A 26,622-nucleotide genomic window follows, 5' to 3' on the forward strand; every position below is an offset into this window, starting at 1 on the left:
CTTTCAGGGCCTGAGAGAGTAACAGTGAACCATTTTCACCTTTGGGTGAAGTTTTCTATTTGCTTACATTTTTTTTCATTGGTAACTCAGAATGACTCATTTAAACTTATGTGAAAATTTCCAGTATGAACACACACCTTCAATACTTCAAAGAAAGAACTTCACGAAATGCTTTAAGAAACTGCTAGATCATTTACTGGCAGAAGTGTCTGGGATTTCAAAATTAGACATATGAAATGCCTATAGTAAATGAACTCAAAATTGCAGAGGCAAGTCATAACATGAAGAGTATGGATTTTCTTTCATGCCAAAATCAATAATCTTTTACAATATAACACTGTATTTGTATTAATTAAAATGAAAATACCGACCTTTATAAACTTCTTGACAGAGAATAAAGCGTCCATGAACCTATGAAAGTTGGAACTCTTGGGTAGAATGTGACGCAGTGGAGGAAAGTAGTTGACGAGACCACCCGAGACCTGCACACCAGAGCCAGAGTTAGTACACATCACCATAATTACCCATTATCCATGCACCCTAGATCCCTCCCGTCACGCTACCACCCCCACCAATTATTCCTCCATCCCATTCTCCTCCTGATACATAACCACTCCACCCCAACACCTCTCTATCCATCCCTTTCTCTTCCATTACCACCCCAACACATTACCTCTCGCCCTACCCTGTTCCTGGTAAGAGCGCGCCAAGCTTCAACCATCCATATATTCATATATAAGTGCCACTAGGCCTTCAGCCAATCAAAAGGTGGTAAGCCTTTTTTCATCCTTATTGAGTTGTAGCACACTAAATGCGTGATAAAGGAATAACAGGAAAAGCGGGTAGAGAGATATATAACTTCTTAACAAACTGAACACAAATAGTAATAGTAAACAGAGTAAAGTCAGAGGCGACTCCAGTGAAAAGCTCTGTTCCACAACCTACAGTACTCGCCCCCATCCTTTTCCTCAACCTCATATCTGATATAGACAGAAATGTAAGCACAGCACTGTGTCCTCCTTTTTGTTTTTTTGTTTTTGTGTTTTTATTTTTATTTAAAAGGCACAGATATAAATAAATAAAATAATTTATTAATTAACCATGTGCAAAAAAAAAAGGTACCAATAACCCCATAGCATACCCTAAGTATTACATTCATAATGTATTAAAAGATATACCCGCACCTAACAGAATGAAAAGAACAGGATAAACCTGCTTAGAAAATACATTAACAAAGTCCAATCTTTAATTCATGCCTGTAACACTATACAATAAGGCCCCTTGCACCAAGTACACAGAAGATATTATACAGCATACCAAGGATAAAATTAAACATTACAATAATTAAACAAAAGACATACCTAAACCTACAATAAAAGTGCAAAGACATACCACAATAATTTAGCAACTCACAAATCCCCCACGCTTGGTACAATTAGATCCCGTGCACAAAGTGCACAGTAAATATATATACAACATACAAAAGTTGATCATACAGAACATTAATTTAAAGCTTAGGCAAACCAAAGCTTACAATAAACATTACAATTGGTACATATCCCAGTGTAACCCTCACATTAACACTGAGCAGGAAAACCCGCAATTAAAAGATAACATTATATATGCAAGAACAGCTCATACAAATGACAAAATCCTAACGTAAGGCATCAAAACTGCATAGATCCAGTGGATGCTGTTCAACGGTCACGCCATACACATGTTACCTGTCATCGTATCCATGAAAACGTTAATTGGGGGTCTAGTGATAAACTTAACATGCTAAATCGTAGAAAGTTGTAACATTATGTCATCCTTCAGAAAAAAATAACGACAAACCTTATGAGGTGGTCGTTTTGCAAAAGGATAACCAAAATACAATATTTCATTTACACACCACTTATAATGCTTAAAATAACCCCTAAAAAGGCAATTATTAAACCACTATACTATTGGTGGTGACATCAGCACGTTGACTGTGTGCTACATGTCACGAAAAATACCTAAGAGGACACTGGGAAAGACCCACATAGACTTCACTGCATCACCAAAAAACATCAGCAAAAAATACATACTCGGCCATAGCCTGGTAACTAGTCCAGTATGGCACAAAAGTTAAAAACATTTACCGAACAAAAACTTTTTGTCCGTCTTGCTAGGCTGTAATGTCCAAGAAGTAGAAAAAAAAATCAATATCTCAGTCGCACATCGCATCACATCATACACCCTCAAGCACACGTAACTTACCTTAACTACAAACACGCAACTCAGTAACTCCCGCTTCCAACCCTAAAAGTCCTAACATACCTTAGGGTGTTACCACGGGATGAGTCCAACCCCTCGCTGCCTTACCCGCCTCTCAGTTGCAGTAACCCCTGTACTGTAAGACTTCTACAATACCTTGCAGGGAAAACGGTACCCCACCTCCCACCGTAAAGGAGTTTATACCTACAAGCTATTCTATAAATACCCGCTGCAATCGCCCTAACCCTAACTGCTCCCTCGGTTTCCCTCATACCCCATGAGATATATAGGAAATCAGCCACCACCTACCGTATTGCCCTTCTTACCTCCCTTGACACTCCGCTAACTTCCAAGGTAAAGGCCCGTATAATTGAGATACGTCTTCCACTAAGAAACCCTAAAACCCTCCCCAGCCACATACGAACTTCTCCCAATGTTTCACAAAAATAAACCGCATGAAACGCAGTTTCTTCCATACCAGAACTTAAACAACTCGCCTCCCTTACCAAACCCATTCTACTTAAAACTGATTTTGATGCTAAAATACCCATGATGAATCTATACACTAATTCGCGAACCCTCGGCGCCAACTTAAGCCTACAAAAACCGTCCCATATTTTCTCCCAATTATACAGCGTAAAAACAGACACTCCCTGCATAATTTCCCTATGACAACATCTCCGCACCATCTGTCCCGCCCTAATCCTTTGAACATTTTTCAACTTTAACAATAAACGCAACATGTCCTCACACTCTATTAATCCTCTGCCACTCCACCATTTGGGCATATCTACCATAACCCGACCCACCCGGACTCCCTTCTCCCCGCCTTCCCTAAGGAACCGCTGCTTTACTTATAGAGCCTTAGCTCGTGGCCCCAATGCCAAGAGACCTAAACCCCCAAGACGTACGTGTGTTATGACAACCTCCCAACTCAACCAAGCTCTCCCGTAGCCCCATACATAACGTAAGACCCTTCTCTGCAGCTCCTGAATATCCACGTCCTGTAATGGGTATACCTCAGCCACTCCCCATACCTTGCTGTAAACAAGAGAGTTTAACCACCACTGCCCTTTGTTGCAAGGAGACATCCCAAGCTCTTAAACCTCTGAGACGGTCTAAAGTTTTTTTTACCACCAATTCAGAATTTACCCTTCGACCTTCCATCTCTTCCGCCATGTACACGATCCCACATATTTTAAGCTGCTTCATGACTGACCACCCATACCTTTCACCCAAACCCCCCACCACCCACGAACCTACCTCCAATAATTTTGATTTTGCTCTGTTAACGCATGTACCAGTTGCTGCCCCAAAAAACTCAACCCTGCCTAGGATCTGCAAATCCTCCTCCCTTTTTAACAAAATCGAAGTATCATCCACATAACCGACTATGCACGCTGCACGAATATTACCCAGTACCCCATATCCCAAACCGCCATCCACCAGGTCATAAAATGGATTTTGCACACAGGCAAAAAGCAGTTGAGAGAGGGGGCACCCTTGCTTCAGATCCCGTTCCATGCGTACAGGCTGCCCTAACTTACCATTTACCTGTATTCTTACCATTGCAGAGGCATACAAAGTGTCAACCCATCGTACTATTCCCTCCCCAAAACCCTGCTTCAATAAAATAAGCCTTAATAAATCTCTGTCAACACAGTCGTAAGCATTTTGCTAGTCAAGCCCGAGGACACCCCCCCCCCCTTGACATTCCCCCCAAAACTCCCTAATACGTCCATGTCCTTCCCTCATGCTCCTACCAGGTATGCCTAGCTGTCCCCTATGAATAACCGATTCCATGACTGTTCTCATCCTGTTACCTAGGACCTTTGCAAATATTTTATAGTCTGAACACATAAGAGAGATAGCCCTATATGCGCTCAGATCCCTCCCCCACTCCCCTCTTGGGTACCAACACCACCACCCCTGTACTCTGTGATGTACCTAACCTCCCCTCCATGAGCATGCAATTCAATACCTCAACCAAGCATTGTTTAATGCTTCCCCAATGCGTCCTATAAAATTCATTCGATATGCCATCTATACCTGGTGCTTTCCCTTTACTCATCTGAAAAATCGCCTCTTCGACCTCCTCCACATGAATCCTATCCTCGAGGACCCTCCGATCCCTTTCACTTATGACCTTTTTGAATACCCCCCCATCAGAACACCCTCGTGAACCCCCCCTGCTCTCCGCTGGAGCTTTTCCTCGAACCAAAGATCAGAATAGAAACTCATGCTGTCCGTATTAGTGGGCATCTGACCACGCAGGTATCCACCCAAACCCGTGCATACTTCCAAATGCAGGAGGGATGTTGCTTGTTGTCTAACCCTAAATTTCCGCAAGACACAACCCGAAGGTTTGTCACCCCATAGCACCTCTTCCATACCCGCCCTGATTCTAACCGCATCGAAACGCTCATTGTGAATTTCGGCAAGTTGTTTGCGAAGATGTTCAATGTCTTCATACCTACTACTTCCGCCCCCAACATAATCATTCAGTTGCCCCTCCAGGTAATTTTGTAGCCCATACCTCCACTGCGCTTCTTCCTTACCCCATTTCCTATAATTCGCTATCCCGGGTTTGGCGCACATTTCCCACCAATCCAACAAACATTCACCATTCTTCCGAGTTTCCCAGAGCTTCTTCCACCAAACCTGAAAAGTAGACCCATCCCCCTTCCCCTCCAGAAGCCGCACATTTAGTTTCCAATAACCTGGATAAATCCATATCATTCCATCCCAGTCCAAATCTGCTAGCACTGCACGGTGGTCGGAAAACCCCATATCAAAGGTCTGTATGCGCCCAACTCGAATTCCTTGTGTTACATAAATCCTATCCAGATGGGCGGCGTAGCCTCAAACGTATGTTCCACCCCCCACCCACCCCTCCCCACCACATCATAAACCCCTGCATCCCCCACCAAATTTCTTAGGACAGGTAAAACGCACCCCGCCCCCCTCGGCTCAACATCACCATGGCGGGCAACGCAATTCCAATTCCCACCCAAGACCGAAATTAAAGGCAAACCCCGAAAGTGAAACGTTAAAGTCTCCCTCACAAAATCTATTTTAACTTTAGAGTTACTGTCCACTGGCATAAAAATTCCGATAAAACAAACTCTAACCCCACCCCAATACCCATCCACCCTTACCACCCTCCCACCTCCCCCCTCCTCCCATCCCAGGACGCACCAAGGGCTAGACTCCTTCACTGCTATAGCCACCCCACCCTTGAAGTTTAAAGAATTACTCACATACATTCGGTAGCCTTTCAACCGTAACACTCTACCAAACTTGTAATTGTGTTCTTGCATAAAACATACATCCACATCGTAACGTTGCAAAAACCACTCCATCCACACTCTTTTAACTTCTGTCCTTAGGCCATTGGCATTGATGGTGACACACTTGAATTTACAAAAAAAGGTGGTTTACTTCAATGTTTTTGGGTCTTTCCCTTTCCCACACGTACATTAGGCTTTGTCATTCGGCTTCTCGAGACCCCCCTTCCCCCGTGCTCTACCCTTATGCTGGGACCTTGCAACTACCCCTTCTGTGATAGGTGTCTTAGCCACTTTTGCCCACGATTTCCTCCCCGGGCACTGTCCTGGTGTCAAGACCTCGTCCATATCCGACGCTCCCACCGATCGTTTGCGGGAGCTGCCATCCACATACTTCTCCTCGCTAGACGAACCTCCACCACCACCTCATGCGTCCGTACAAACGTGGTTTTGTCCTGCATCTCCATGTTAGGGGATTCCTCGGTCGTTAACTCACGACACGCCGTTGAAACAACAGGACCACGCTTTGTTCCATCCAGAAGGTCATACAACACGTCTTCCAGCAACTTATCCTGTGTCAAATCCTCAGGCCTCAGAGGATCCACAGAAAGCGTGGGCACGGTCGATGCATCCACTGACAGGGTGGCACACATTGTAGACTGTGTGTCCTCCTGTTGCATTTCGTCACTCCGAAGCTTGGGACCTTGCCCAGCTGAGGTACCAGCCTCAGGCACGAGGGCCTCAGCTCGTAGGCCCACAGGTGAATGGTCTCGGGAGTGGACAACCAGTCTACGTGGGCACTGGGCAGCCATATGCTCATAAGAGTTGCATAGTCTGCATGTTTTCCTTTGACCAGCGTAATGAATAAACACCTGGGTCCTATATTTCTCTAGACGTACGTAAGAGTGAATGGGCTGGCGGAGCGTCATCTTGATGGTGAAGGAGCCCTCCGGGAACCCCTCGTATGGGCCCTCTCTCCACACTCCCTTGGTCGCTGCATGCACCGTTCCGTATCGACCAAAAACATCCCGCAGATCGTACTCCTCAGCCACGAAAGGCACGTTTCTCACCTTGACCCAGGTAGACAAACCTCCACAGCTGAATTCACCACCATTCTCCTTTCTTGAAAAGTTTGCACAATCTTGTTGTAGAAACCGGCATTCACGAATTTCACAAATATCCTCGACATCCCATTCAGAGCTACGCCAAATAATTCTTCATTGGGGAAGCCGTAGACGTCGCGTATGATGCATGGCATTAATGTATGCATTGTAGAACCACTGAGGGAGCCTTGTGTGAATGCAACACAGACCGTGTTTACTCTCCGGCCTTGACGGTCCGCCATCTTGTGAATTGTAGTACTCAGGCCGCCACCAGGTGTGAGCCGGAGCAAGCTCAGAGTGCGTCCTTCCAGCCAGCGGGTTGAGAGACGAATGACCTTCTTTGTTGACGATACCAGAATCTGCATGACAATGTAATCCATCGAGGATACTGCAAGTCTCCAAGCGGACATTAACCAAATCTTTAAATGGAAGCCAGAAATCAATATGAAATTCAGTGAAGACAAATTTCAATTACTCCACTATGGAGAACTCGAGGAAATAAAAACTGTATCGAAGTATAAAACAAATTCCAAACACACAATAGAACGAAAAACTAATGTGAACGGCTTGGGAGTGGTAATGTCAGCAAATCTCAATGTCAAAGACCACAGCAGTGTATCTACCAAATCTGCTAGGAAAATGTTAGGATGGATAATTAGAACGTTCTAAACTATGGATGCCAAGCCATTGATAATTCTCTTCAAATCGATTGCTCTCTTTAGGCTGGAATAATGCTGCACACAAAAGGTCCCTTTCAAAGCAGGCGAAACTGCAGGCCTGGAGAATATACAGAGAATCTTTACTGTATGTATAAGTACCATAAAACACCTAAATTACTGAAAATTACTGAAATTGGAACACAGGAGAAAAAGATACATGAAAACATACACTTACAAAATCCTAGAGCGACTAGTTCCAAATCTACACGCCGAAATCACTCCCCACGATAGCAAAAGACTAGGCAAGCGGTGCAACATATCCCCCTTGAAAAGAAGGGGCGCCATGAGTACGCTAAGAGACAACTCAATAAGTGTCAGGGGCCCAAGACTATTCAACGGCCTCCCAGCATGCATAAGGGGGATTACTAATAGACCCGTAGTTGTTTTCAAGAGGGAGTTGAGCAGACATCTAAAGTCAGTACTTGACCAGCCATGTTGTGGTTCGTATGTCGGTCTGCTTGCGGCCAGCAGTAACAGCCTGGCCGCGGGGGCGTTGACTCTCGGGATGCCCTCCACGTATAGTCCAGGTATCTAGACACCTTTCTCGGAGAGTCCGCGATAGGTGGTAGCAACAGTGGGATACGTGGTGATACCAGTGATATTAGTGGTGGTAGAAGTGAGATCACTGGTGGTAGACGTGAGATCAGTGGTCAAAAGTAGTTACCTAATATTTTTGGCAGCTACTTGGGATAAAGTACTTAGCCACTTTTCTCTCAACACGTTCCTACAGCGACACACCTCGAGTGGTGCAGTCAACAACTTTTATGAGCACTTCATATATATGAGCAGAGGTAAAAATAGAGATAACATCTGTTGTTGCTAAGACACTTTCTTACACTTACTATTCTATTAAATTTGTAGGGCTGCACATTGATATAGTCTGCTGCAGATATTAACTGATAAAATAACGCTGGAAGACTTACAATCTGTATGACTGTCATGACACGTGAGTGCAGGCTTTCCTGCCTCCTCAGACATGTGGTTTTCTCACTCAACTATCACAAAACAGTAAATATTCGTAGATTTCGGCACTCAAAACTTGAACACTTGGAAGAAGGATAATATGTATAGGCTGGGTAATGTTAAATCATGATAGGTCAATCTTCATAGTGAGGTTATTGGATAAATTTCTTAGATCTTTCAGAGATATATATTATGTAGAAGTAAACAGTATTAAACGGCTTGCAAAATGTTAATGCCAACTTACTTCCTCTTCGACATAAAATTTGTCAAACTCCAGATTAACACAGCACTTGAGTATCAGTCGACGTAGTTTCTGAACCATCCGCGAACATTATACAGAGAATGTAATGTATTTAATGACCCTTATGGGTTTAGCACTTTGTAATAATAATAATATTATTACTATTATTTTACCATCCACTTCTTATTTTATACTGACAGTAAACATCTGTGATAGTAACATGATCGAGTTTACCAAGATTGCACTGTCAGAATTCATCAAAGCAGAATTTACCTTATTTCCGATAATTTAATATGTATTGATACGTTACCTATATGTGTGGACGCTCAGTTGTCAACACAAAACATGAGATGGAGATTCAAGTGAACTGTACTGAATATGAGGAGGGAAGGTTACCTGACCAACACAGTACATGACCGGAGGTCACTAGGAAGAAACACAATACCTCGCCAGCACTGAACATGAAGGTGAGTTTCTGCACAAGGTTCAGGAGGACAGGATCGTGGCGAGGAAACCTGGTGCCGCCCATCACCGCCCACAGGATGTTGATGCTCGACACACCTAACATGTCCTGTGGGAAAGTAGTGTTGATAACATTATGACAGATGTTTTAACAACTTTTCACGTATGTAAACAACAGAGTTTCTTATGAGTTATTTGTGCTTATTTTAGGCAGCTACTGACTTTTATCACATATGCATCACCTCATCTACAGATTGTTCCTTTCTCAACAAACTCAAGTACTATCCAGAAAAATGGTAATTTTCAAGTAATAGTGACTTAAGTACTACAAGAACAATACATCTACAGCTGCCATAGATATTGCACTCATTAAATGGTTGTAATTATGACCATAATTTTGAAAGGAGTGGACTGGTAAGCCGGAGGAAGGCCTCGGTCAGATGACCAGAAGCTCCAACATCTGACCAAAACCCCCGTCAGAAAACACTTGTCCTGTTTCCTGACGACCCTTACCTAACCTAACCTAGGTACTGCACCCACAGAGGAATGTTTAATATTCCCATCGTTCTACTAAAGTCTCCCAGCTCATGATAGATTCCATGTGATGGAATATATGGTACACTAACTAACTATTGCTCCCATGTAACTCTCACATAATAGTGCAGCTTCGCACTGCGGATGTGTCTATTTTCCTTGAATTAATAATATCGATAAGATGGCAGCGCATATTTTGTGGCTATAGTATAAACAAAATCTTACCTTGAGGCTTACGCTTCCATCAGTCTCCTGAATCTCGGAGATGAGATCTTGAGCTTCCTCATGGATGACCGCCTCGTGGGAGCGCCTGCCGATACCCAGGTTACGCAGGTGATGGAGGGTGAAGCGACGTTGCTCCTTCCAGTAGTCTTTCTGCGTGAACATTACCCCTAACGAGTGAAACGACACTCGTTAAACTACAATGTATTGAAAGTTAGAGGTAAGGGAGTTAAACGGCTCACAGAAATATTCAAAAGGTACAAGGCTGCAACCCAAGCTTATTTTTTTTTTTTTTTTGGTAAAGACGTAGGTGAAGATATGATAACCTGATGGTATACCTGGAGGGTATTCCAAGGATCAACGCCTCCGCGGCCCAGTCCATGACCGGGCCTCACGTTGGATCAAGACCTGATCAACCAGGCTGTTACTGCTAGCCGCACGCAAACCGACGTAAGAACAAAAGCCCGGCTGACTTTAAGTGTCCAGCTCCCTATTGAAGACAGCCAGGCGGCAGCTGAATGGTCTTGGACCCATGACATTTATTGTGTTGTCTCTTAATGTACTCATGGCGCCCCTGCTTTTCATTGGGGGATCTTCCGGAGTCTTTTGCTTTCGTATGGAGTGATTTTTCAAGTGTATATTATCATGCATCATTCTCACCTGCGTTCCAAGGAGTATAGGTCGAGGGACTTCAACCGTTCCCTGTAATTTGTGAGTTTTATTGTACTTATGTGCTGTGAAAGTTCTCGGTATATTCTCTCGGTTTGAACTTTCGCTTAGGGGCCACTAGCGTACAGCAATATTCCAGCCTAGAGAGAACAAGCGATATGAAGAGAATCCTCAGTGGCTTGGCATCTTTAGTTTTCAGAGATCTCACTATCCACCTAATTATTTTCCTAGCATATGTGGTAGACACACTGTTGTAATCTTTGAAAGTGAGATTTTCTGACATTATCACTGCAGGTCCTTCATATTAGTTGTTCGCTCTATTGTGTGGTTCAGATTTGTTTTATACTCCGATTCAGCATTTATCTCCTCGAGTTTTCCTAAGCGGAGTAATTGAAATTTGTTTTTATCGAACTTCGTATTGTTTTCTGACGCCCGTTTAAAGACTTCATGTTCGCTTGGCGATTTGCAGTGTATTCGATGAAAAACACTGTCATACAAATTCTGGTATAATTAGCAAAGGAGGACACGGTGCTGTACTCACCTAGTTATACACACCTAGTCGTGGTTGCTTACATCTCGGTCTATATCAGATATGAGGATAAGGAAAAGGATGGGAGCGAGTACTGTGCCTTGTGGAACAGAGCTTTTCACTGTAGCCGCCTCTGACTTTATTTACTATTACTCTTTGTTCTGTTTGTTAACAAGTTATAGATCCATTTACCAACTTTTCCTGTTATTCCTTTATCACACATTTTGTGTGATATTACACCATGATCGCACTTGTCGAAGGCTTCCAAAGTCTTTGTATAATACATCTGCATTTTGATAGTCCTCCAGTGGAGCCAAGATCATGTCATATTGATCCAGTAGCTGTGAGAGGCAGGAAGGACCTGTTTTAAACCCATGCTGTCCTTGGTTGTGCAACTGATGGGTATCCAAGCGATTGGCGATTCTACTTCTTAGAATCCTTTCAAAGATAATTATGATGTATGACTTTAGTGGTACCGGTCTGTAATTCCTTGCAATAGCTTTACTACCACCTTTGTGGAGTGGGGCTACATCTGTTGTTTGTAGTGACTGAGTTGACCCTTGTGTTTATGTTCTCGCTTCATAGAATATTTAAGGCAAGTAAAAGTGGTTTCTAGCAGTTGTTAATGAACACTGAGTTCCACGAGCCTGGGGCAGAGTGCATGGCATGTCATTTATTGCTTTTTTCAGAGTCCTGTGGTGTTAAGATTCTTGAATTAACCAATTTTTGGATCACGGTCATAAAAAAAATTATTTAAATTGTCGACCCTTAGTTTGATTAAAGGCTCACTAAACTCTGAGTCATATTGGGACTTCAGTATCTTACTCACTTCTTTGCTGTCATCTGTGTAAGTCCCGCTTGTTTAAACAGGAGCCCAATACTGGATGTGGTTTTTGCCTTAGATTTGGCATAGGATTTTTTTTCTGTTTCATTTATTGCTCTAAGTTATTCCTGTTTTTTTGTCTCCTGTATGTTTCCTTAAGCTTAAGTTAAATATTTTCTACTTCTCTGGCCAGTACCTCTTTCCGTATTTCAGATATAATGGCCCCTTACAGCAGCTTTGTGATTCTTTGTCTGTATGGGGAGCGTCTCTTTCTTTGCCATCGCATGTCGACGGAGCGTCTCTCTATTTCTGATGTACATCGTCACTTCTTTTCTCTTAGGGGAATGGGTTTTGAACTCACCTTAAGTGCCACAGAGGTAATTTATGGTGATTGTATATGGTCCAAATAAACAAAAAAACTATCTTCGTAAATACCTGTTGGCCATTGCTATAATGTCTATTACTTTGAGTACACTGTTCTTAAGATTACACTGATCCACACAACACACACACACACACACACACACACATACACACACACACACACACACACACACACACACACACACACACACACACACACACACACACACACATATTAAGATCATTAATGTATACGAGAAAAAGATTTCTTGACATCAGACGAACATGAAGCCACAGTTGTAAACTGAGTAAAAGCTGTTCTCAAATGACACTAATTGGTAGAATAATGGAATGTGGTAGCCAAGAGTGTGGTAAATGTTACAAGCACTGGTAAATTTAATAATATTACGACAAACACAAAAGTTCTGGACATATATATATATATATATATATATATATATATATATATATATATATATATATATATATATATATATATATATATATATATATATATATATATATATATATTAATATATATATATTATTTTTAAATATATATAATTGCAGACACATAAATGCACACGTATTCACAAACACTCATATGAAAACCCGCACAATGCTCTTCACATTTCGTTTCTGTACCTAGGTATTCACCACCGTCACGAAGTTTGATGAAGGAGTTTTCTGCGCGGCCATTAAGGTCATCGTTGAGGAGTGACTCCTTGACGGCTTCCCAGCCGTTGACGATGACGGTAGGCTGGGAGCCCAGGAACAGTCCGACCACGTCGCCGAAGGTGGAAGAGAGTTTCCACAGCTGTTTGTGAGGATTCTTAGCATCCATGTATGGTAGAAACCCAAACAGAGGAAGCCGAGATGGACCTATAAAAAAGAGTCACCAAAGACTGATGATGGTAATACATTTCATTATAACAAGCAACACTAACTAGAAAAACAGAAGCAATGTTTAGGTTGGCAACACAAGGGCTTCTATCTCTTCTTTTTCTCATAAGAACTATTTTTTACTTAATGTTAACCAGTAAAAAATAATTACAAAACCATTAAAAATTTTCTTACAAACACAGGATTCTTTTATTTATATACAAGTAATATTTTGCATATAACAGTTATATTCATTAAGTTATGTGTGGCGCGTATATGGTCATCCTAACCTAACTTAAACTTCTAATGTATTTAATATGAAGACATTGAAAAATTCTTAGTTCAACACTTAATTCATAAGTAATTTGTAAATTTCCTTAAAGTCTCGGTATATAACAGAGATGGATTATGGCTCATACAGGGTTGACACCGGAATTGTGTGTGTGTGTGTGAGAGAGAGAGAGAGAGAGAGAGAGAGAGAGAGAGAGAGAGAGAGAGAGAGAGAGAGAGAGAGAGAGAGAGAGAGAGAGAGAGAGAGAGAGAGAGAGAGAGAGAGAGAGAGAGAGAGAGAACAGCTAACACTATTGCCTACCAGTGTAAATGGCCTCCAAAGTGGAAAGAGGCTAATGTAGTCCCTGTTCACAAAAAGAATAGCAGAGAGGAAATCAGCAACCACAGACCAGTGTTAATCCTGTCAGTCACTGGCACGATTCTTGAGACAATAATCCTTGGTTAGGCCTCATTTAGACTATGCTGCTCAGTTCTGGTCACCCTATTACAGAATGGATATAAATGCTCTGGAAAACGTACAAAGGAGGATGACAAAGATGATCCCATGTATCAGAAATCTTCCCTATGAGGATAGACTGAGGGCCCTGAAACTGCACTCTCTCGAAAGACTTAGAATTAGGAGTGATTTGATCTAGGTGTATAAATGGAAAACAGGAATAAATAAAGGGGATGTAAATAGCGTGCTGAAAATTTCCAGCCATGACAGGACTCGTAGCAATGGTTTCAAGTTGGAAAAATTCAGATTCAGGAGGGATATAGGAAAGCACTGGATTGGTAATAGAGTTGTGGATGAGTGGAACAAACTCCCGAGTACAGTTATTGAGACTAAAACGTTGTGTAGTTTTAAAAATAGGTTAGATAAATACATGAGTGGGTGTGAGTTGACCTGACTAGCTTGTGCTGCTGGGTCTGGTGCAGTGCTCCATCCATGAGTGGAGATGACCAGGCTGGGTGGGTCATTGGTCTAATCCGGGGGGTGAAACATGGACCTGCTCCGCTTGGGTCAGTAGGCCTGTTGCAGTGTTCCTTCTTTCTTATGTTCTTATGTTCTTATGGCAGATTATAGCGTTTTTCAACTACCTTTCATTTCTTTGTGACCGTCAATATGTCTTCAGAAAAGGTTACTCTTCTGCCGATTTGCTGTTAAACCTCTCCACTAAGTGTCACCAGTCACTGGATGAATCCTAAGTTAGCTGTGTAGTAGCACTGGACATTGTTGGTGCTTTCAATCGAGTATGGCACCAAGGACTCTAGGCAAAACTACAAGCACTGGGAACCTCAAGCTCAACACTATGCCTCCTTAGCGATAACCTTCAAGGTAGATCACTAAGCGTAGTTCTCAACAAGACCGAGTCGGCAGGACCTCCTATTAGTGCAAGTGTTCCACAGGGCAGTGTACTTGGGTCATTGTTATGGAATGTCTACTTCAATGACCCTTTTTCATCTCGTCCCAGAATCCCATGCATACGCAGACGACTGTACTCTGACACTTACTTATCCAAAGTTACATCAATCACCAGCTTACAACCATATCATCTTGGGGAAAACGATGGCAATTCATATTTGCTCCTGAGAAAATACGAATGATGATGGTCTCTAGGCACTATGATGGTAATGCTGGAGCAGTGGTAAGAATGAATGGGAGAGTGTTGATAACCGGGGACGAAGCTGATATCTTTGAGGTGAAATGTGACTCCAAACTAACACTGAAGAACGAGGCACAAGTACGCTAACACCTTGAATGTATTCTACTATCATGAACATCAAAATGGTATACAATACCGACAGGTTGGTAGGTAAGACACATAGGCAACAGTTAGGCAACTTTATTCCGAATCGTTTCGCCTACACAGTAGGTTTCTTCAGTCGAATACAGAAAGTAGGCAGGAACAGTATTCGACTGAAGAAGCCTACCGTGTAGGCGAAACGTTTCGGAATAAAGTTGCCTAACTGTTGCCTATGTGTCTTACCTACCATTCTACTGTCATGGATGGCCTACCCTCCGTCTTATCTGACTCGGTGACGGAATAGAGAACAAAGCAAGATGGCTTATCTCTCGCCTGGATAGATTTGCTGTTTAAGCAGATCTTTGAACATAGGAGGGATGTGGGTGGCCTTACTGTAATGCACAAGGCCAATATTGTCAAAGTACCACATTTGGCTCCACTCCATCACTTCTGGAGCGGAGGCACAGTCATTGGCCTCCACCACAGAACAACAGATATTAATGCCAGCAAACAAAGAGTTCCCCCTACATACGAATAATACGACATTTATCTTCGTAAACATACAGGATCTAAAGCCATCGACAACGAAAACGCAATGTTTGAGACTTTCACAGAGACCCACATAAACGATCACTTTGACAACGAAATATGGATCCCAGGCTAAAACCTACTCAGATGCGATAGAGTAAACAGGCAACAAAAGGGGGTTGGCCTGTATGTCAGAGTCGCTCATTTGGTCGGAACTGTTAAACCCCCAAATGATGTAGTTGAAGTTTTGGTAGTAAAGATCAAAAACCAAAACCTTGTCATCGTGGCTGTATACAAGCCTCCGGATGCAACTTCCCAACAATTCCAGGAACAACTTTTCATAACTGACCACTGCCTGGAAAACCTCCCAACTCCTGCCCCAAACATCTTGCTGCTGGGTGATTTCAACTTAAGACACCTAAAGTGGAAGAGTGTAGCAAATAATATTTTAGCATAGACAACCCAGGAGGCAGCTCAGATAAAATTTCACACAGCTACTACTGTCCTGGAGGACAGTGCTGAGGGTGTTAGTGCTGTCCTGGAGGAAAGTGCTCCAGAGGGTTCTAGTGATGTCTTAGAAGATAGTGCTCGTGAGGGTACTAGTGTTGTCCTGGACGACAGTGAGAGCAACGTTATTCAGTCCACAGAGGTTCAAAATAGAGATTCTGCTGCAGATGGATCAAAATGGGATGATACCTCAGGGAATAGTGTCACCACATTACCAGCAAAACCTGGTGGGAGCACTGATGTCCATACAGGGGTCAAAGATAGGGAGGAAACAGGAAAAATAAATGCGCCAGTAGCAAACGCAGCTACAATAAATCCTAGCAACAGACTCACAATTTATGTAAATACTATGCCTTGGGTATCTGCAGGCACGGTATATCTAGTAAAACAGGTGAGATATGCACCTTTGACCATCCCAAAAATGCCACACCCACATGACAACAGAAGACTGCAACTTCCTCTCTTGCAGTTTATTTCAACCAGAAATGTGTTACTCATCAATCCATGAAAGAAAATGCTACAACGCATACTGCCAGGCACATCATCTAAAGAGAACCAGACCAGACTATGGGAAACAAAAGAGGGGAGTCACAACCTCTTCAGGGACAGAGGTTTTTTAGGGCCAGGAGGAAAAAAAGACTGGCAAGAAATGAAAATAATCCTACACCAACTGAAAACACTTCTGGAGCAGAGGCACGGACGTTGGCCTCTACTCCAGAACAACAGATATTAGAGCCAGCAAATAAAACCCCCCTAAATTCCACCAATATAACGACATTTGTCTTTGTAAACATACAGGGTTTAAAACCCTCAAAAAACAACAAAATTCCTTACATCAAGGGACTGCTTATGGAGTCAAATGCAATGTTTGCAGCATTCAAAGAGACCCACATAAAGGATCATTATGACAACGAAATATGGATCCCAAATTATAACCTATTCTGATGTGACAGACTAAACAGGCAACATGGAGGGGTTGGCCTGTATGTCACAGAGTCGCTCATTTGTACAGAACTACTAAACACCTCAAATGATGCAGTTGAAGTTTTGGCGGTAAAGACTGAAAACCAAAACCTTGTCATTGTGGCAGTACACAAGCCTCCAGATGCAACTTCCCAGCAATTCCAGGAGCAGCTTGAGAAAATTGACCACTGTCTGGAAATCTCCCAGCTCCTGCCCCAAACATCTTACTACTTGTATATACAGCAAACAATGTTTTAGCAGAGATCACCCCGGGAGGCAGCTCAGATGAAAATTCACACACACACGAACTATTAAATCTCTGCACCAAATTCACCTTAAACCAGCAAATAGTAGAGCCTACAAGACTAGAAAATACGCTGGACCTCATCTTCACTAACAATGACGATTTAATACGTAATATAACTGTATCAAAGACAATACACTCAGATCACAACATAATAGAGGTACAGACATGTATGTACAGGGCTCCTGACCAACAAAATGTGAACAGTCATAAAGGTCTCCTCACGAAATTCAATTTCAATAACAACATACAGTGGGATCAAGTAAATCATGTCCTAAATGAAACAAGCTGGGAAGATATCCTAAACAACACGGATCCGAACATTTGCCTTGAAAAAAAAAATGAATTCTGTAGTTCCTGAGATCTGCTCAAGACACAATCCATTAAGAAAAAGAAAGACAAGATGTGAAAGAGAGAGATGTTCCCTATACAGACGAAGATGAAGAGTCACAGAGCTACTGAGTGGGGCCTAAATATCTGAAATACGAAGGGAAGCACTATTCAATGAAATTGCAAATATCGAACTTAAGCTTAAGGAAACTTACAGGAGACAAGAATCACAGGAAGAACTAAAAGCCATAAAGGAAATTGGAAAAAACTCAAAATACTTCTTCTCTTATGCCAAATCTAAGGAAAAAACAACATTCAGTATTGGGCCCTTGCTTAGGTAGGATGGGACATACACAGATGACAGCCAAGAAATGAGTGAGATAATAAAGTCCCAATATGGCTCAGTGTTCAGCGAGCCGCTGCCCAGACTAAGGGTCGACAATCCAAATGAATTCTTTATGAACGAAACCCAAAATTTGGTCATCTCAAAAATCTCGGATATTATTCTAACTCCATAAGACTGAAGAGGCAATAAATGACATGCCCATACACTCTGCCCCACGCCTAGACTCATGAAACTCCGTGTTCACCAAGAATTGCAAGAAGCCCCACTTGCGTGCCTTCAGCATTTTGTGGAGAGGGAGCATGGACACAGAGGTCATCCCACACACTATAAAAACAACAGACATAGGCCCACTCCACAAAGGTGGCAGTAAAGCAATTGCAAAGAACTACAGCCCGATAGCACTAATGGTAATTACCCATATCATAAAAATCTTTGAGAAGGTTTTATAAAGCAAGATCGCCACCCACCTAGATACCCATCAATTACACAACCCAGGGCAACACGGGTTTAGAACAGGTCGCTTCTGCCTGTCATAGCAACCTTACCACTATGACAAGGTCCTGGATGCTGTAGATGATAAACAAAATACAGATGTAGTATACACAGCTTTCGACAAGTGTGACCATGGTGTAATAGCACATAAAATGCGTGATAAAGGAATACGGGAAAAGTTGGCAGATGGATCTATAACTTCCTGACAAATAGAACACACAGAGTAATAGTAAACAGAGTAAAGTCCAAGGCAGCCACGGTAAAAAGCTCTGCTCCACAAGGCACAGTTCTTGCTCCCATTCTATTCCTCATCCTCATTTCTGGCATAGACAGAGATGTAAGCCATAGCTCCGTGTCTTCCTTTGCGGATGACACCCGGATTACCATGGCAGTGACCTCCATCGAAGACACCGCGAGACTCCAAGCACACATTAACCAAATCTTCGAATGGGCCACTCAAAACAATATGAAGTTCAACGAGGAGAAATTTCAACTACTCATATATGGGAAACTTGAAGAAATTAAAAATGTATCAGGGTATACCACAAATTCTAACTATACAATAGAGCGGAAAAGTAATGTGAAAGACCTGGGAGTGATAATGTCAGAGGATCTCGCCTTCAAAGATCACAATGTATCTACCTCATCCGCTAGGAAAATGAGAGGATGGATAATAAGAACCATCAAAACTAGGGACGCCAAGCCCATGATGATTCTCTTCAAATTGCTTGTGCTCTCTAGGCTGGAATATTGCTGTACGCTAACGGCCCCCTTCAAGGCTGGCGACATTGCAGACCTGGAGAGTGTACAAAGAACTTTCACGGCACACATAAGTGCGATAAGGCACCTAAATTACTGGGAACGATTGAAGGTCCTTGATCTGTATTCCCTTGAACGCAGGCGAAAGAGATACATGATACACTTGGAAGGTCCTGGAGGGATTGGTACCAAACTTGCACACGAAAATCACTCCATATGAAAGCAAAAGACTTGGCAGGAGATGCAACATTCTCCTGGTCTCAGGCCGGACCGCGGGGGCGTTGACCCCCGAAACCCTCTCCAGGTAAACTCCATGTAAACATGAGCTATTAAATCTTTGCAACAAATTCACTGTAAACCAGCAAATAATAGAGCCAACAAGACTGGAAAATGCACTAGACCTCATCTTCAACAATGATCTGATATGGAATATAAGAGCATCAAAGACAATACACTAAGACCACAACATCACAGAGGTGCAGACACGTATGCACAGATAGAGGTGACCAGTTATAAAGGCACCTTCACGGAATTCAACGTCAATAACAAAAATATACAGTGGGAACAAGCCAACCATGTCCTAAATGAAATAAACTGGGATGATATCCTAAACAACACAGATCCGAACCTTTGCCTAGATAGAATTACCTGTGTGGCACTTGAGGTGTGCTCAAGGCGCATTCCTGTAAGAAAAATGAAGAGAAGATGTTAACTATAAAGAGACGCTCCCTATACAGACAAAGACGAAGAATCACAGAGCTGCTGAAAGGGCTCAGTATATCTGAAATACGAAAGGAGGCATTGGTCAGATAAATAGCAAATATTGCTTCGACTCACCAGATTACAGTATATAAACCACTTCTCTGGCCCTATGCTGTACTTTCTACAAGAGTGATGGATTGAACGCATCGATTTCAGGCTGAGGGTCTGATTCCCTCGAACTCCTCCTCTCCTTACATCTTTCTGCTTTGCATTGGACTGATGAAGCCACTGTGTGGCGTAACGTTTCTTCAATGAAGATTCGCGTATATTGCAGAAGTGACTCAATCTTCAAGTATGATAAAGCACCTGAATTACTGGGAGCGGTCGAAGTCCCTTAATTTGTACTCTCTGGAATGCAGGCGAGAAAGATATATGATAATATATACTTAGAGAATTCTAGAGGGACTAGTCCCAAATTTTCACACGAAAATCACTCCCTACGAAAGCAAAAGACTGGGCAGAAGATTCAGCATCCCTTCAATGAAAAGCAGGGGCGCCACGAGTACACTAAGAAACAACACAGTAAGTGTCAGGGGCCCAAGACTGTTCAACTGTCTCCCAGCATACATAAGGGAGATTACACATAGACCCATGGCTGTCTTCAAGAAGGCGCTGGACTGGCACCTAAAGTCAGTACCTGACCAGCTGGGCTGTGGTTTGTAGGTCGGTCTGCGTGAGGGCAACAGTAACAGCCTGGTTGATTAGGCTTTGATCCATCACGAGGCCTGGTCACATGCCGGGCCGCGGGGGCGTTGATCCCCGAAACCCTCTCCTGGTATATTCTAAGGATAACGAGAAGTGAGCTTCTACACAAGACGGGCAGCAAGCAGCATCTTCACTCTGTACTCTTCTCCAGAACATCACATCATCTGAGATCATTTATTCCTAGGGTGACTCGTGTCTAGAACATGTTCGTACAGGAAAATGACATAAAGGAAATAAAGTCAGTTGACCAAATGAATTCGCTGGCCTATAGATAGTTGCATCTGCATCTCGTTCTCTATTTATATAAATGAGCTGATATGGGTAAGAGCTCTTAGCTATAAATACAGTTAGGAACCTTAACCTAACCTTGTAAAACCCTGTGTAACAGAGAGAGAGAAAGAGAGAGAAAGAGAGAAAGAGAGAGAGAGAGAGAGAGAGAGAGAGAGAGAGAGAGAGAGAGAGAGAGCCCCCCTCTCATCTGCGACTGTTTGACGGAGTAGAGAACAGAGCAAGACGTCTCATCTCCCGCCTGGACCAATCCTGGATAGGTCTGTCATTTCAGCAGAGCCTTCAACACAGGAGGGATGTGGGTGGCCTTACTGTTACGTACAAGGCCAATATTGTCGGAGTACCACACTTGGATCCACTTCGAGGACAGCGTAAAGCAAGCTTCTATATCACAAGACGAGCAGAAAGCAGCAACTTCACTCTGGCTGTACCCTTCTCCAGAACATCACTTCATCTGAGATCATTTATCCCCAGGATGACTCGGGTATGGAACACATTCGTACGTTATTATGATGTCAACGAGATAAAGTTGATCAAATGAAAATGCTGCCCACAGATGGCTCCAACTTCATCCTGTTCCTTATTTGCATGTCTCATAACAATAAAAATGCTTTCAAATTAGCTGATGTAGGTAACAGCTCTTAGCTTGTCAATAAAGCTAGGGATCCTTTAACATAACCTTGTCAAACCCTGTGTAAAAAAAAGGAGAGAGAGAGAGAGAGAGAGAGAGAGAGAGAGAGAGAGAGAGAGAGAGAGAGAGAGCGAGAGAGAGAGAGAGAGAGAGAGAGAGAGAGAGAGAGAGAGAGCATTCATTTTCATAACGAATATGCAAAACGATTAGTCGCCACTACTTGATTCTGTACAGGGATTTTCATTTTTTTTACACATCAGTCTTATGTAGGGACAGATTCCCCACACGGGTCCTATCAGAAGAATTTTTTTACATTCAGAAAAGGGGTTATGAAATTCGAGGGTCCACTGTACTTGACTAGTTATAATGTGTGACTTCTCGGAGTCACACTCCAGCACTGTGTCAGAAAGAAAGATTAAGTACATTATTTTAGAACAATGACAGGCGCCCGTCAGGGTTATAATACTCATAATCCCTCAGTCAACCTCAGTCGGAGAGCTTGTTGTTATGGGTGGATGTTCTCTCTCCCCATCCCCTCATGTCCAGTTTTTGTCATGACCCTGCACCTCCCTCCTCCCGATCCCGCCCCTGCGTCACCACCTCCCACAGGCCCCACACTTTTTTCTCCGGAAACGGTTAGTAGTTCTTGTTACTCATGGACATGAGTACAGGGAAGTGACCATTGTTCACGTCGCCTATGTGGCTAGTTTCTTGTGCATCCAAAGTCATTCCGTGACCATCAGCACAAAAACAGACGGGATTACTGGGATTACGGGATTACCATCTTCTTCTCAAGGGAGGGGTAGAAGGTATTTAGCCGGTGGAATAAATTTTACATCAATTAGTGGCTGGAAGTTGACCATAAGACGTTTGACGACGACGGATGAGTGTCACGTAATTAGCCGAAATAAGTTTTTCAATATGAGGGCAATTACGAAGTTGAACTATACAAAGAAATGAAGCACAGGTCTGAGTCCTTAGATTAAGATCTCCTTCAACTCCTCGAGGGGTTAGATTTGTGTAGAAACACGTGTTAACAAGCAATTATGTTTTACAATTATATGAAATACTGACTATAGGAAGCAGTTGTAACTAACATAAGGTACTGACCAGAGGAAGCAGGTGTCATTAACAATGAGGCACTCACCTTGGGCAGCAGATGTCACTAACAATGAGACACTCACCTGGAGGGAAGCCTCGAGGTTTGCGGGAGGCCAGGTAGAGGAACCAGACCAGCAGAACCACCACCACCAATACCAACATCTTTAACACTTTTTGATCTTCTGCACCTCACCACCGAGAAATTAAAAAAATATATATAGTATTTGTTTGCATTCTGGGGTTTCAGTTACTTGGCTTATGGATCAATTTATTTTGAGATATATTTTGGTCAAATCCGACCTCTGGGAAGAAATTATACATTGTTCTTGAGACCGTACACCGGAAATATTGAAAAGGATTTTGTTAGACAATTTGCACATAGTGGTAAATTACCTCATAAAGTGCATAAATATGACTAGAAAATTATTCGTCTTAACTTGGAACTCGTGTTAAAAAAAAGAAAAAAAAAAGAGAAAAAAAGAATATTCCGTCATTCTGCGCCTTTCACACGACTGACAGACAAACAACACATCATTAAACACTGAGAAGTGCAATTTTTTCTTCAAGTGATGTGAAGAAAATTAATATCACATCTATGTGATATTTAATATTTTTTGGGGATTGACCAATATGCTAATGAACGCCTCATTTAAATGACCGAACGGCCTACTGAGTGGACATCTATATGACAAAGCCTGCATCAGAAGAAATATAATATATGGGCCATCATGATATTAGGACCCGTGTAGGGACAGATTCCCCACACGGGTCCTATCAGAAGAAATTTTCCTCTTGTCCTGACTAGCAAAATACTACACGAGGGTCATTAAGGCTCACGAGATCGTAATGATACGATTTCCACCAAACATATCACGGGTGGGGATAGAACCCGCGATCAGAGTCTCAAAACTCCAGACCGTCGCGTCAGCCACTGGACCAGCTAGCCACAATAAGATTCATCCAAATAGGTTTATTTCTATACCATAGGAAGGTTAGCATAGGCACCACTGTGACCACAAATGCAAGTTTTTACAGACGAATCTCCAGCTAGCGTGGCCGTGACGAACTCTAGCTCAAGTCCCCTCAAAGCCGCCAACATGAGAGACTCTGATCGCGGGTTCTATCCCCACCCGTCGTATGGTCATTAAGGCTGCATGTAACCTGTTCAACACCAGTCACGAATGCTTTAATCCCTAAAACAGGGATTAATGTAAACTTCAGCCTATATACACTGAGAGTCATGCATCTTATGGCGTATATATCTTGAAGCTGTCATCTATGAACCTCGTGAGTCAACCTGACTCAAATGTTCTGCTATGGACTCCAGGAGTTACAAACTTGCGAAAGTGCTGCCATCATGGACCCCGGGAGTCACGTCTGACAAAGGTTGCTGCCATATATGAACCACTCGTGACGAAGCACTAACAAGACAATAGAGCGTCGCAACAAAAAAATTAGTGTAGTTTACACTTCAGTAAACAAGCCATTTGTGAGCGTGACAGCTGGGTCGATGACTGAACATGACATCCTGGATTACTGATGCGGAAGACCATGCCTTTAGTATAAGCGAGTAGCAGTTAAATATATAAAACTATAGGGTAATAATAACATTAATCAAAATAATTGGTGTTTGCCAGCTAACCTTCCCTCCATCATTTCTGTCACCTTAACGTAGTCTACCAATCTTCACCCCTCAAGGGAGGTTCCTTGACGCTGGTGAGGGGCTCGTAATCTAAGGAATTGGATCTGTGCTCCATTTCCCTGAATTGTTCCTGAATACCTTTCATCCCCCCCTACATGCGCTGTATAATCCTACGGGTTTAGTGCTCCCCCATGATTATAATAATAATACCCATCCTCACTCTACTCTCACTTCACTCTGTCATCTTACCTTGGGATACTCAACCTTATACTAATTCCTGTTTTTAAAATGGAGTATAAAACCTAGCTGGTGTATGGTAGATTATTATTATTATTATTATAATCAAGGGGGAAGCGCTAAACCCGGAGGATTATACAGCGCCTGGGGGGGATGTGGAAGGCATTCAGGCTTAATTCGGGGAACTGGAGCACAGATCCAATTCCCTAAATCAAGAGCCCCTCACCAACATCAAGGAACCTTCCTTGAGGGGGGGTGTATGGTAGAGAATTGTTAACCTGTGACAGGTCGTCATATGATTAATATCCATGTCAGGACAATGTTTTTTTCCTGACCAGTAATAAACACCACCATTCATTCCACCCATTGTTGTCTTGTAAACTTCTTAAGTTCACCTTGAGAGGAAACTGTTATAATATTCGTCAGGACAAACGTCTTCCGATACATGTCCTAAACATAGATGACGTTTGTTTAGTTATATAACTTGTTTATGGCTATTTATAAATGGCGAGATTAGTACAATTAAAGCATTATATGTAAGTTTTATTTAAATTCTATATTATAATTAATATTTTTATATAATATTTACGTAATATATATGAAAAAATAAACACATAAACAGTATAATGTGATGCTTTATTGACAACGTTTCGCCCACACAGTGAGCTTTATGTGTTTATTTTTCCATTGTGTCGGTATTTTATACCATTTATTTCCAACGTAATATTTATATTTATAATACATTATTATCTGCATCATGGGTCATACAGCGCATGGGGAATGGGAGACAAGTAAATTTGATCAAGGTAACTGGGAAACTCAATTATTTGATTCACGAGGCCTTCGACGGCATTTAGAGACTCGCTTCTCCCCATCCTTGAAGTAGGTGAGTTATTCACTCCCAAAAAACATTTGGGTACGAGTTCACGCTGACCTTCACTTTATCATATTGTTCCTAAACTTTATCTCTAATAACACTTGACGTGATGAGGATGAAGATAAATATTGAGAGACGACGTTGACGATGGCAGTTACTAATTAATTTGCATTGCTAACGCTAGTAAATGATTGTGTAGAAAAATATGGTAGTGTGCACCATGAACTGTCGGAGTCCCTGGTGGACGAAACGTCTTCACAATAAAATGTCATAACTCGCATTTGTGTCTTATTTACATACAGTGTAGAATTAGCTTACCTGGGATGAAGTAATCGACACAGAACAAGAGAAGTATGAGGAGTAAGGTAGCGAGGTTACTGTCGATCAGAACTGTCTCCAGCGGTGTGTGGTTGGAACAACACCGTCACTCTCCTCTGCTATCAGTTGCCAACTCTCTCTGTTTGAATGCTAGCCATACTCTCGACAGTGAATATATACACTGAGAGAAGAGTGTGTGTGCCTCTCTCAGTGTATGTACACTTGAGTTAATTTTAATCCTCATTTTAGGGATTAAAGTATTTTGACCATTTGTGAATAGATGTCATGCATGTATAGTAGAAAGACTTTAAACCCAATTATCTTTCGACAGCATGTGAATATGCACCAAGAAGTGTACAGCTGTGTATATCTCTACGTGTGTGTATACTTTAATTTCACATTAATCTTAGAAAGTCAAGCTCGCGGCTAGGATCAGTGATCAGGAGTAAAGCTGAAGCCAGGGGATGCTATCGCTTTTGCACTTGTAGCTACGATTCAAGCTTTATTATGAGGTGACATCATTTTATTGTTCTTTAGGAAAGTAATTTTGGCACATGGAGAAAATCTTGTTTAAATGTGGGATTATTTCAAATTATAGGATAATCTAGTATGATAAAGGAGACATTTGTGCAACATTTGAGTATCTTTATTCTGGAAACGTTTCGCCAGCCAGTGACTTCTTCAGTCCAATGAGGAGAAAGGTGGAAGACGAGGAGGACACGATCTACTTCCACTAGCGGTTTTATCCGCTGGTGACGCCGTCTACAACTGCTCCA

General features: G+C 42.3%; 1 protein-coding gene across 2 annotated transcripts in view; it reads right to left on the minus strand.

Moving 5' to 3' along the window:
- LOC128700083 (methyl farnesoate epoxidase) overlaps window positions 1-26,133 on the minus strand; it is a gene marked incomplete at its 3' end in the record, with an annotated part of 40,494 nt that extends 14,361 nt beyond the window's left edge. Inside the window, 6 exon segments of one of the 2 annotated variants that reach the window (XM_070086887.1) lie at window positions 372-482; window positions 9,000-9,125; window positions 9,776-9,942; window positions 12,802-13,038; window positions 22,856-22,960; window positions 25,847-26,133. In XM_070086887.1, the coding sequence (XP_069942988.1) occupies window positions 372-482; window positions 9,000-9,125; window positions 9,776-9,942; window positions 12,802-13,038; window positions 22,856-22,934 (720 nt within the window). 2 annotated transcript variants of the gene reach the window in all.
- Window positions 26,134-26,622: the final 489 nt, after the last annotated feature.

This window comes from Cherax quadricarinatus, chromosome 20 (genome assembly GCF_038502225.1).
Source record: "Cherax quadricarinatus isolate ZL_2023a chromosome 20, ASM3850222v1, whole genome shotgun sequence".
Classification (NCBI taxonomy): Eukaryota; Metazoa; Arthropoda; class Malacostraca; order Decapoda; family Parastacidae; genus Cherax; species Cherax quadricarinatus.